Source organism: Muscardinus avellanarius, assembly GCF_963383645.1.
Source record: "Muscardinus avellanarius genome assembly, chromosome: 10".
In the NCBI taxonomy this organism is placed as follows: Eukaryota; Metazoa; Chordata; class Mammalia; order Rodentia; family Gliridae; genus Muscardinus; species Muscardinus avellanarius.
In genome coordinates this window covers 112,342,222-112,355,464 of record NC_137796.1, presented here as the reverse complement: position 1 = coordinate 112,355,464, position 13,243 = coordinate 112,342,222, and the positions used below count along the sequence as shown (strand labels likewise).

The window sequence follows — 13,243 nt, the reverse complement described above, 5'->3', positions numbered from 1 at the left end:
CTGAGGTGCAGGGTCATCAGCGCCAGTGTCCTCTGCTGAGAGACCACTCAGCCTGGGGCTGGAGAGTTGCATGTCACTGAAGAATAGATAAGCTTTCCTCCTTGCCTTAGTCTCTTCCCTTCCCTCTTTCTGTTTCTTCCCAAGACAAGGTTCCATGTGGCCCACCTGGCCCACAAGCCTCCTCCCCTCAGGCTTATTCCCCAGGCCTTTCTCTGTATAACCTGCCAGACACAGGCTCCTGTCTGCCCACTCACTCCCTCTCCACTGCATGCAACCTCCTTCAGATCTCGGCTACCCTGGGTCTACTTGTCCTAATCTCATCCACTCGCCTCTCCGGGTTCCCGAGGGCCTGGTGTGCGGCCGTCTTGGGGCAGTGTTATATCCGGCTGCTTTCTCAAGAGCGCACTTGTATTTGCCCAATGGTCACCTTATTTCTCTTTTCCGAAAGACCCTTATCACCTGAGCCCTTTTCCTTCAGGCTGAAAAACTTACATTGTTTCTTACTGTGCAGTTATACCATCTATGAATTCTCTTCTCTCCCTTTTTTTTTTTTTTTTTTTTTGTACTGGGGATTAAACCCAGGGTATTCTACGTCACAGCTACACCCTCTCCAACTCTTTTTGTTTTCTGTTTGGAAACAGGGCCTTGCTAGGTTGTTGCTAAGCCTGTCCTCTGAACCTTAGATTCTCGTCTCAAACCCCTAGTACTGGGATTACAGGCTTGTGCCACCATGCCTAGCTTATGAATTCTTTTATTTATCTGAAAGCCTTCTTTTTTGTGTGTGTGGTACTGGGGTTCCTGGAAGCCCTTCTACCTCTGGGCTACACTCCCAGACCTATTTTTACATTTTTATTTGGAAACAGGGTCTCTTAAGCCAGTCCGCGCAGCTGGCTTTGAACCTGCGCGGTCCTCCTGTCTCTGCCTCCCAAGCCGCGGGGATTACAAGCGTGCGCCACCACGCCCAGCTGAAAGCCTTCATTTTGTTTTTATTCTTTTTCATAGTACTGAGGATTGTACCCAGGGGCATTCTACCTCTGAGCTACACCCCCAGCCCTATTTTATTTTAATTTTTCTTGTTGTACTGGAGATGGAATCCAGGGGCATTCTACCTTCAAGCTACACTTCCAGCTCTATTCTTTAGTCATTTGTTTATTATTTATTTATTTATTTATTTATTTATTGATGGTATTGGGGATGGAACCCTTCTACCTCTGGGCTACACTCCCAGACCTATTTATATTTTATTTGGAAACAGGGTCTCTTAAACCAGAGATACTGGTTTTGAACCCACATGATCCTCCTGTCTCCACCTCCCAAGCACAGGGATTACAAGCATGGGCCACCACGCCCAGCGGTCTTTTTTTTTTTTTTTTTTTTTTTTGGTGGTGGTGGTGGTACTGGGGTTCCTGGAAACCCTCCTATCTCTGGGCTACAATCCCAGGTTTATTTTTATATTTTTATTTGGAAACAGGGTCTCTTAAGCCAGCAAGGCTGGCTTCGAACCTGCATGATCCTCCTGCCTCCGCCTCCCAAGCGCAGGGATTACAAGTGTGCATCATCACGCCCGGCTAGTCATTTATTTATTTATTTATTTATTTGTGGTACTGGGGTTCCTGGGAGCCCTTTTACCTCTGAGCTACACTCCCAGACCTATTTTACATTTTTTATTTGGAAACAGGGTCTCTTAAGCCAAGCACAGGAATTACAAATGTGTGCCACCATACCCGGTGTCTTTTTTATTTTTAAAACAGGGTCTCACTGAGTTGTGAAGGGCTTTGCTGAGTAGGCCCTTACTTAGCGCCTTGCTAAGTAGGCTGAGACCCCAAACTGCAATCCTCTGGTCTCAGCCTCCCAAATGCTGGGATTATAAGCATACACCATCACGCCTGGCTAGCTGTCATCAATCTTTAAACATATTTTTGCTGGATGTATAATTCTGTTGTAACAAATTGATTCTTTCATCACATTAAAGCTATTGTGTAGCTGGTCATCGTGGTGTACACTTGTAATCCTAGCATTTGGGAGGCTGAGACAGGAAGACAGCCTCAGCTACTTAGTGAGGCTCTTCACAACTCAGTGAGACCCTGTTTCAAAGTAAAGAATAGAAAATAGGGCTGGGGGTGGAACTCAGAGGTAGAATGCTTCTGGGTTCCGTCCCAAGTATCGCAAAAAAAAAAAAAGAAGAAGAAGAAGCTGATGATGATGATGGATATGTTTTCTCTGATTTGAGTAAAGCTGTCATGTAGTATTTGTGTCTTGCATTGTTTCAGATGAGGGACCAGTGGCCACTGGGTCCTCTTCCTCTGTGTAAGATGCAGTCTGGCTCTGGCTCTTTTTAGGGTTTTGTCTTTTTCTTTGGTTTTCAGCCTGTGTGTTTGTGGGCCTCCGCTCCCCTACCATTTGGGGAGCTAAATGCGTTTTACAGTGAGTGAATTTTATTACAGGGCTGCCTCAATTCACCTTCTCCCTGCCTTGCTTTCCTGCACATCTTGAAGACAGTGGTGAGGCTGGAGAAAGTGGGGCCTCCGTTCATCCTTCAGCAGGGTCTGGGATCGTGGGGCTTCTAAACTGTATGCCTGAGGATGCACTGCAGGGAAAGCAGAGCTGTTGGGACGAGCGGTCTAGGCGAGGCAGCAGTGTAGCAGCAGCAGAGGGCTAGGTAGCACTCTGGAAGGAGAGGTCCTCAGTGCAGGGAACGTGGAGTACCCTCGAGACAGAGGGAGGGCAGAGGCCACTTAGATGACCCAGCACAGTAGTCAGTCCTGGGGAAGGGGCTGCGGGTCCTACAGAAGTTTTCTTTTAGAAGCTCTCGCATATTCTGTAACAAGTCTTGGCGTCTGTGTGGGCTGTAATTACATGAAACGCTGTAGGTTCTGATCCACCATGGCCTCATTTGTTTCTTTCTGTTTAAAGGTATGGATGACAAGAATGCCACGAAATTGAATGAGCTCATCCAGGTGGGGTAAGTACACGTCTGCCTGCCGCACAGTGAGGATTCCATGACTGCCAGCTCATTGGTGACTCCGTACCCCTCAGTGCTCCCACTCCACCAGCCCTTCCTCTTCCCTGAGTGTTTGGTCTGTGCCCAGACTCCTCTGGGCTGTCTGGACATTGGCCTCTGCCTCCCTGCAATGCTCAGCAGCCCTCACCCCTGTTCTCTTCCTCATGGGCCTGGAGTCTGACTTCTAGGAGCTTTGTCTTGTAGAGTCAGTGTCTAGAGTTTAACTGTGCAGAATTTTTTTTTTTTTTTTTGAGACATAGAGATATACTTAGGTAAGAAACACACAATCCAAGGGAGAATATAACCACCTCAAAAGTGAGAGAGGCCGAGTTTGGATTCTTGAGGCTCCATTTGTACTCAGCACCCAGTTGGCCGCCAGGCCTGGCAGTAAGTGGACCAGCTTGTGTACCAATACCATGCAGAGCCCATGAGAGCTTCTCGAAGCAGCGGACCCTCCCTGCCACACGCAGGTGCTCACTCTGTATCAAGTGACTCGCTCTCAGAGACTGAGTACCCTTGAAAGCCAAATGCAGGGAACAAGGCTTCGATTCTGGATCTGTAACAAGGATAAAAGGAAAAGACAGAAATGGGTGCAAAGGGTATTGCAGGATGCATGGCCAGCTTGATTTTGGACCGCAGTGCTGGGTGGTGGTGTTGTTACAGCGTCAACTTGCCTGAGTGACCGTGAGCTATGGTCCTAGAGGGCCTAAGACCCTGCTGGAGCATTTGGGGTGATAGATGTCCTGGCCTCGGCAACCTGCAGGGTTTCAGCTTCATGAGGGACGCGGAGCAGCCTGGGACCTCAGCTTCATCCACAGTGTTCCTGAGCTTGGATGCAGCTGACATTAGACTGGCTTGTGCTCACGGATGCCTTGAAGTGTGCCATGAATGAGACCCCTTTTGGGTGCAACTTAGGCGCAGGCTCATTCTGCCAGAATCGTATGAGAAATGGTAGCAGCCGTGGAGCCTCAGTTTCCCCTGGTGCTTCGGGCCTCATGTACCTGAGTTGCTGGGCAAGTGACAGCCCCACCTGGCTTTGCTTGTTGAGGTCAGCTGTGTCCCCAGTGCACTAACATGAAGGCAGCAAGAAGGTGGCGCACTGGCAAATTAGAGATGGATTGTCCTTTTCCCTAATGAGGCCAGTGTCTGAGAGGCTTCCCTGGCCCTGCCGTAGCACCTGTCCAAAAAAGACTGAGGAGGTGTCTGGAGGGCCGTGGGTGATGACAGGTAGTGGCCAGTGTCAGCAAATGGCAGGGAGAGTCAGCACTCAATTCTGGCCAGGTAAGGCGTGGGGAGCATGCAGCCAGCTCATGCTGCTCACCTGCTCCTGGGCTCAGCACCTCACTGGGTACGTTGAGATGCTGACGGCACAGTGCAGTGGTGCTCAGCAGCTCCTCGAGAGGGTTCTGTCTGCAGTGCTGGAGCTGCAGCAGAGGACTGCATGGTGGTTCATGCGCCAAGAAGTGTCTGAGTGCCTGAACATGGGCACAGGGATGGGTGCTGGAGTGCAGTGGAGGCATCGATGACAGGGCAGGAACCTGGGATGAACACAGCAGTGAAGTGAACTGGGTGAGGACTCTGCCCTGAGTGTCAGGCAGGCTTTCCCAGGTGATGGATGGCGTTTAGGCTGAGGGCATAGAAACCTCAAGGGAGGAGGGAGCCAAGGCTAGTGCACAGACATCCTTTTTTTATCTTAGTACTTAAGTTTATGTGTTTTTTACTTTATGTTATATAGTTGTAAGAGTTTGATATTTTTAAAGCAGATTTGTTTGTTCATTTGTTTGTTTGTTTGCTTTTGCAGTGCTGGGGATGGAGCCCAGGGGCAATCTACCTTTGAGCTACACCCTGGCCCTATTTTCTTATTCTTTATTTTGAAACTGGGTCTCACTGAGTTGCAAAGGTCCTAAGTAGTAGCTAAGGCTGTCTTTGAACTGCGATCTTTCTGTCTCAGCTTCCCAAATGCTGGGATCACAGGTGTGCGCCACACACTTGGCTTTATTTTTTACTTATTTAATGGTGCTAGGAATTGAACCGGGGCCATTCTACCTCCAACCTACACTCACAGCCCTTTTTATTTTTATTTAAAACCCGGATCTCCTAGGTTGATGGGAGTGTTACTGATTGTTGAGTCTGTTCTTGAACTTCAATCTTCCCGTCTCCGTTTCTCAAGTACTGGGAATACAAGCATGTACCACCACACCTAGCAGATTTTATTGTTCAGAGCACTTTTAAGTTTACAAAAAAATTGTGTAGAGAGTAGAGTTCAGCACCACCTTCTCTCACTTCGCTGTTATTATCTTGTGTTTATGCAGTACATGTCACAGTTGATGAGTCTCTGTTGACGTAGGTTATCACCAGAGTCCCAGCGTGCAGAGCTTGCATTAGAGAGCAAGTTTGAACAGATGTACAGTGGCCTGTCTCCACCATTACAGTCTGTCTGGCTGTCTCTTTTTCATCTTTTACCACTACATTCTCTTACAGAATTCTTTTTTTTTTTTTTTTTTTTGGTGGTACTGGGTTTCCTGGAAGCCCTTCTACCTCCAGGCTACACTCCCAGACCTATTTTATATATTTTTTTTAATTTAGAAAGAGGGTTTCTTAAGCCAGCGCAGCTGGCTCCGAACCAGCACATCCTCCTGTCTCCGCCTCCCAAGCGCGGGGATTACAAGCGTACGCCACCACGCCCAGCTCTTACGGAATTCTTTCCCTCCCGCTTCCCTGCCTGAATCTCCCATGTACTGCCTGTTCACCCTTCCTCCCCCAACCCCTGGTGACCCTTGGTCCTTTGCTGTTTCTGTAGTTCTGCCTTTTCCTGAGTGTCGTCTGGCTGGACTCACTCGGCATACAGCCTGTTCGGTTTGGCCTCTTCCACTCACAGCTGTGAGTTTAACAAATGCACGGAGTCATGGAGCCACCGCCGCCATGCAGACCAAGGGCAGGTCCAGCTTCCTGCATATGGCGCTGTTCTCTATACTCTGTAGTTCTGCCTTTTCCAGAAGCTTGCCTGATAGAACCATTGTGGAGCCTCTGAGGTGCCCCCTCCACCCAGCAGTGTGCCGGGGCACTCAGGTGTCGTCACACGGAGCTGCAGCGTGGACGTGCCTACGCGTTGCTCCTTCCCTGCAGCGGGCCACGGCATTCAGGGCTTTCCAGTGCTTATGCCACCACTGCTAAGCCGGGTTTGCCACGGGGGTGTTTTGTGAGCTCATTTCAGCAGAAGGAAGGATGTGGGAGCGTGTAGAACTCACAAGGAGCTGCCAGCCTGCCTCGCCCAGCCCGCCCCATTGCCCCACGCTCTTGGACCCCGGCATTCCTGGCGTGTGTTCTGAGCCACTCCAGTGCTGTAAAGTGGCTTCTCGTGGCTTTCCCTGACGGTCAGTGATACTGACGTGTTGGTACTTTTTTGCTTTCTTCTTGGGTAAAGTGTCTCTTCAAAGCTTGTGCGTGTGTGTGTGTGTGTGTGTGTGTGTGTGTGTGTGCGCGCGGAGATTGGACCCTCTGAGCTACACTCCCAGCCCTATTTTTTATTTTGAAACAGGGTCTCATTAAATAATGCCGACAGCCTCACTATGTTACTGAGGCTAGCCTCAAACCTGATCCTCCTGTCCCAGCCTCCTAAGTACTGTAATAACAGTAGTATGCCACCTTGCCTGGCTGTTCGCTTTTTTATTATTAAATTAGTGGCTTCTTTGTATAGTCTACATTTAACTCTTCGTCAGATATGCCATCTGCAAATGTTTTCTCTCTGACTTTCACTCTCATTGCTCGTGTCTTTCCCAGAGCAGAGAGGTCTTCAGTCTGATGAAATTTTGTTACCATCTTACGTGGTTGATGCTCTCAGTGTGGTATTTAAGTACTCAGCCTAACTACAGAGATTTTTCCCGTATATGTTCTTCCAGGGGGTTTATACTTTTACATGCAAGTCCATGATCAACTTTGATTTAACTTTTGTATACAGTATAAAATTTAGAAGCCGGGCGTGGTGGCGCATGCTTGTAATCCCTGCGCTTGGGAGGCTGAGCACAGGTTCAAAGCCAGCCTCAGCTACTTAGTGAGGCTCTCAGCAACTTAGTGAGATCCTGTTTCCAAATTAAAAAAAAAAAAAAAAAAGGTCTGGGAGTATAGCCCAGAGGTAGAAAGCCTCTGGGTTCCACCCCCAGTACCACTAAAATTTAGGCCCTGGTTTGTTTGTTTGCCTGTGGATGTTATTGAGTTGTTCGAGCACCATCTGAAAGAGCTCCTTCCCTCTGGTGAGTGCTTGTGCCCTGCCAGAAGCCGAGGACTGTACTGCAGCTCTATTTCTGGACCTTCTATATAATCCTACCAATTGATTTGTCCATTATTTCCCCCACAAGCTTTTTAGTTTTCTTGTGTGGGGGTTACAGGGATTGAACCTAGGGGCATTCTACCTCTGAGCTACACTCCCAGCCATATTTTAATTTTTACTTTGAAACAGAGTCTCGCTAAGTTGCCGAGAGCCTCACTAAGTAGCTGAGACTGGCCGCAAACCTGTGACCCTCCTGTCTCAGCCTCCCAAGTACTGGGATTAAAAGCATGTTCTGGGATTGTATGTTCAGCTGATTTTAGTTTTTAATGACAAAAAGACCTATGAAGGTGAAATAGAGAAAAATAATTAAGGTTTGTGTGGGAAAATTCTTTATTTAAGACCAGAAGTCATTGGAGTGCTTAAATTTCTCTCCATACTTTCCATGCAAACCATTTCCAGTTAATAGACTCTTCTTTCAATTATATATTAGAAATTTCAGTTAAGCGATGAATGAATTGAGAAAAGCTCTAAACAAACGTGAAATTCTATTACGTTCATAGGTCCAAAGCCAAAATACAGCACTTACGCCCATTAGATTTATCAAGTAGCTTTGTAGAGAAGGAAAGTAAAGCCAGGCCCCCACATGCAGAGGGACACGCGTTACTGTCTTTTGTCTGTGATTCACCAGAGAAGCCAGTGCCCTAAGGTGCTGCCGACTCTCCTCCTTCCCCAGCCTCCCAAGTACTGATACTGTGGCCTGTGCCACCACGCCCGGCTAATCCTTGAACTTCCTGTGTTCAATGATGGAACCGTGCTGCTGCCCCTCCCACGCTCCATCTCCAGACGTTACTATTTGACTGGCCTTATAAACATTTGCTTAAAGCATTAAAGGTTTTGGAGGCAGCATTAAAATCCACCACGAAGGGTAATAATCCTCCATAATTCCTTAAGTAGAGCCGAGTCCCTTCTCAGGAAGGGAGCACAGCTTTGTTTGCTGAGAGGTGGAAGTTGTGGCGTGGCCCTTTCCTCCTGTTTGAGGCTGTCACGTCGGATGTCTTCTTCACTTGAGCTACTGTTTTAGTCAAATGGGGAATCCACAGAGTACCCCTGGTCCTCATTCTGTTTGAAGCTAGCATTCATATTCGAATCTCCATAAAAGTTACACACAGGTATTGCTTAAGTAAGTTCTCATAGCCAGGCGTGGTGGTACACACCTATAATCCCAGTCCTTGGTAGGCTGAGACAGGAGGATCACAGGTTCAAAGCCAGCCTCAGCAACTTAATGAGACTTAGCAACCTAGCAAGACTTGTTTCCGAATAAGAAATAAAATCAGACTGGGGGTGTATCTTGGAGATAGACTGCCTCTGGGTTCAATCCCCAGCTCCACAAATATATATGTGTGTGTATATGTGTATATATGTGTGTGTGTGTATATATATATTTTTTTTTTCTCATAAAATCTTTAAACAGCAGAAACATAAAATGGCCAATTACCAGCTAGGCATGGTGGCGCACACTTGTTATTCCAGCATTGGGGAGGCTGAGACTGGAGGGTCACAGTTTGCAGACAGCCTTAGCTACTTAGTAAGGACCTCTGTAACTTAGTGAGACACTGTTTCAAAATAAAGAATAAAATATAGGGAAGGGGGTGTAGCATGGAGGTCGAATGCCCCTGGGTTCCATCCCCAGACCCCCCCAAAAAAAGAGCCAGTTACCCCATTCCATTTCCTTTGCCAAAAACTTACTTCATGTGTCTACTAATAAAAATTTTCCTCTGGGAATTCACTTGCATAAATGTACACATACAAATATAGATGTATATAGATGTGAACATGTAGTTTTTTGCACATCTTTAGCGACATGCCATGTGTATGCTGCCCACTCTTTCACGGAATACATCTCAGAAATTGAGTAGCAAGTACAAAAGCAGCTCTCTTCATTGGCATGATTGCCTGGGAGCAGATTGGTCAAAAAAGTTAGTTAAAGCAGAAAGTCATCAAACAGTAGACATACACCTGGAGCATGTGTTTTCGCTTTCAGGTTCTTAGTTTTCGGGGCCTCTGGGGCCTGAAGTGATGTAACTTCAGAGACTGATGCGGGCTGGTCTTAGCTGCCTTGTCCACACATTTGAATGCTGGTTTTTAAACAGCCTCCCTTTCCTGAGTGTTTGGAAAGCATTCCAGCCGGGCATGGTGGTGCACACTTGTAATCCCCGCACTTGGGAGGCGGAGACGGGAGGATCGCGCAGGTTCGAAGCCAGCCGCGCTGGCTTAAGAGACCCTGTTTCCAAATAAAAATATAAAAATAGGTCTGGGAGTGTAACCCGGAGGTAGAAGGGTTTCCAAGAATCCCAGTACCACCAAAAAAATAAAAAATAAAATAAATTTAATATGAAATTGATTGTGGCTACACAAAAATCTACTTAAAATGCTAAAGTAAGGCCTCCTTCAGAAATAAGGAGTAGCATATAACCATCACTGACGAGAGGATGTGTCACTAGCAGTTCTAATAGCATTAAGATGCGAGCCTGCCTAGCCCTGTGGGGTTTTGCACATGTGCAGGACCGAGCATCAGGTGAGCAAAAAAACCCAAAAAGTATTCCAGCTGTGTGTTGAAGGCACCCTTCCTCTGCCTTCATGTCCGTTTCAGTGGTCCTGTAGTATCTCTTTAATTCATGTACCTCTACCCCACCGCAGCTCCGGCAAACGTGGGGCCAGCCTAGGACTCTGAGCACGGCCCTGCTCTCTGGCTGCTTGTACCTCGGCCCTGCCGGAATGGGATGGCACTGATGCAGCAGGGCAGCATGACAAGGTCTCGTGGAGCTTCCCTACAGGTGGCTCGATAGCTTCTGCTCTGAGGCCCCCACGGATGAGGAGCGCATGCAGATGCGCAGAGGAAAAGGTGGCCATTTGCCCAGCTGCCGAGTGGTGGGCTTAAGGGTATGAGACAGCAGCGTGTGCCACGTACCTTGCGAGGGTGGGGGGCAGCAGGTGTTCTGTAGATGGTGTCCCCTGGCCCTGAGAGGAGCGGATGTTGCAGGCTGCAGCCTCGCTCAGCCCTGCCTCTGCTGTGAGGCTGAGTGGGGTCAGCATGGGAGCTCGGCCCTCCTGCTCCATTGAGTGTGCCTTGGCACACTGGCCCTTCCTCGCTGCCGTTCAGTTGGAGGCCTCAGCACTTCTTGCAAACTCTTTTCCCAGGGCCACCACCGTGCGCTACAAAGGGAGGAACCTGCGCATCAAAGCACCCATGTGCCGGGCCCTGAAGAAGCTCTGTGATCCCGATGGTAGGTGGCCAGGGGAGGGGCCAGAAGGTCTTGGAATTGACGTGGTTGTTTCCGCTTCCTGATAGCCTGGCTGAGCTAGAAGTCTTTCTGCTGCAGTTGATTTGTGCCTGGCCCTGCTTAATCCCTGCGAGTGGACAGAATTTAACTGAAATTCTCCTGTTGCAGCAGTTTATCAACTTAGTAGGTCAAGTGTAGCTCAGAAGCCAAGGCAACATTCAGATGGATGTACCAGCACTGTTAGGAGCAGCTCTCGTGGCCTTTGCCAGTGCCCTGCCATCTACCCTGAGCTTCTCCCTTACCAGGGTCTCACTGCCATCTTTGCCTCTGGCCCCAACGAGTTTCTGGCGGTTCTTTGATCCTATTAGTTTTCTTTTCCCTCTCTTCTGCTCCCCATGTCCATCTGTCTGTCTGTCTTTCTCCCCCATTTTTATTTTAATTTTTTTCTGTCGTACTGAAGATTGAACCCAGGGGCATTCTATATCTGAGCTACACCCTTAGCCCTGTTTTTATTTATTTGTGGTACTCAGGATTCAACCCAGGGGCATTCTACCTCTGAGCTATACCCCAGCCCTGTTTTTTATTTTTTTATTTTTTGGTGGTGCTGGGGATGGAACCCAGAGGCATTCTACCTCTGAGCTATACCACCAGTCCTATTGTTTTATTCTTTATTTTGAAACAGGGTCTCATTAAGTTACGGAGGACCTCACTAAATAAGCTGAGGCTGGCCGTGAACCCAGATCTTCCTGTCTCAGCCTCCCAAGGATTAGAAGTGTGTGCCACTACACCCAGTTTATTCTTTATTTTAAAATAGGGTCTCAGCTGGGCATGGTGGTGCACGCTTGTAATCCCCATGCTTGGGAGGCTGAGACAGGAGGATCGCACAGGTTCGAAACCAGCCTCAGCTGGCTTAAGAGACCCTGTTTCCAAATAAAAAAATATGAAAATAGGTCTGAGAGTGTAGCCTGGAGGTAGAAGGCCCCTGGGTTCCATCCCCAGTAGCACCAAAATAAAAAGTAAAATAAAATAGGGTCTCAAAATGTATAACACTATTCCAAGCTCTTTTTGTGTGTGTGGTCCTGGGGGTGGAACCCAGAGGCCTTCCGCTTCCGGGCTATACTCCCAGACCCATTTCATATTTTATTTGGAAACAGGGTCTCACAAAGTTGCTGAGAGCCTCACTAAGTAGCTGAGGCTGGCTTCGAACCTGCGCGATCCTCCTGTCTCAGCCTCCCAAGTACAGGGATTACAAGCGTGCTCCACCACGACCGGCTCTTATTTTTATTTTGAAACAGGGTCTTGCTAGGTTGATGTGAGTTTCACTGCTTTCTAAGGCTATCCTCAAACCTGCAGTTCTCCTGTCTCAGCCTCCCAAGTACTGGGATTGCAGGTTTGTACCACCACACCCAAATCTCTCTTATATTCTTTTGTGTGTAGTGCCAGGGATTGAACCCAGAGATATGTTATCTCAGAGCTACACCCCTAGCCCTGTTTTACTTTTATTTGGAAACAGGACCTTGCTAAGTTGCTGAGAGCTCATTATATTGCTGGGGCAGGCTTTGAATCTGTGACCCTCCTGTCTCAGCCTTCCAGGTACTGGTATTACAGGCATGTGCCCTCTCACCTGGCAATCCTTTCAGTTTGGTGGTGAAGTTGTAGAGGGCCTCACAAGTTGCTGAGGCTGGCAACAAACCTGAGATTCTTCTTGTCCCACCCTTCTAAGTACTGGAATTACAAGCTTGCATCGCCTTGCCTGGCCTCAGACCCTTGCTTTCTGCACCGCCATGCCTGGCCTCAGACCCTTGCTTTCTGCACCGCCATGGCTGGCCTCAGACCCTTGCTTTCTGCACCGCCATGCCTGGCCTCAGACCCTTGCTTTCTGCACCGCCATGCCTGGCCTCAGACCCTTGCTTTCTGCACCGCCATGCCTGGCCTCAGACCCTTGCTTTCTGCTTCAAGGTTATTCGGTGCTGCAATTTCACACACTTCCTTTTTCAGGTCTGAGTGACGAGGAGGACCAGAAGCCAGTGCGCCTGCCCCTAAAAGTCCCTGTAGAGCTACAACCGCGAAACAACCATGCCTGGGCCCGGGTACAGAGCCTTGCCCAGAACCCACGCCTAAGGTAACTTGGCTTCAACATTTAAAAAGCTCCTCTTGAAGCTGGACATGGTGGCGCACACTTGCAATCCCAACATTCGGGAGGCTGAGACAGGATCGCAGGATTGTGGCCGGCCTCAGCTACCTAGTGAGGCCCTCTGCAACTTGGTGAGACCTGGTTTCAAAATAAAGAATGAAAAATAGGACAGGGGGTGTAGCTCGGAGGTAGAATACCTCTGGGTTCCATCCCTGTTACCACAAAAAAGTATGCACAAGGGACCATCATGGGTATGGACTGTTTTGTTTTATATATATATATATATATATATATATATATTTTTTTTTTTTTTTTTTTTTTTTTTTTTTTTTTTTTTTGGTGGTACTGGGGTTCCTGGAAACCCTTCTGCCTCCGGGTACACTCCCAGACCTATTTTTATACTTTCCTTATTTGGAAACAGGGTCTTTTAAGCCAGCGAGGGTGGCTTCGAACCTGCGCGATCCTCCTGTCTCTGCCTTCCAAGCGCGGGGATTAACAACTGCGTGCCACCACGCCCAGCCTATCTTTTATATATATATATATATATATATTTTTTTTTT

The 13,243-nt window shown here is 48.1% G+C and overlaps 1 protein-coding gene across 1 annotated transcript in view; it reads left to right on the top strand.

Moving 5' to 3' along the window:
- CRAMP1 (cramped chromatin regulator homolog 1) overlaps nt 1-13,243 on the top strand; it is a gene marked incomplete at both ends in the record, with an annotated part of 64,722 nt that overhangs the window by 30,511 nt on the left and 20,968 nt on the right. Inside the window, 3 exons of the mRNA XM_080704746.1 lie at nt 2,914-2,962; nt 10,467-10,552; nt 12,548-12,671. Coding sequence (XP_080560872.1) covers nt 2,914-2,962; nt 10,467-10,552; nt 12,548-12,671 — 259 coding nt within the window. The remainder of the gene's footprint in view (nt 1-2,913; nt 2,963-10,466; nt 10,553-12,547; nt 12,672-13,243) is intronic.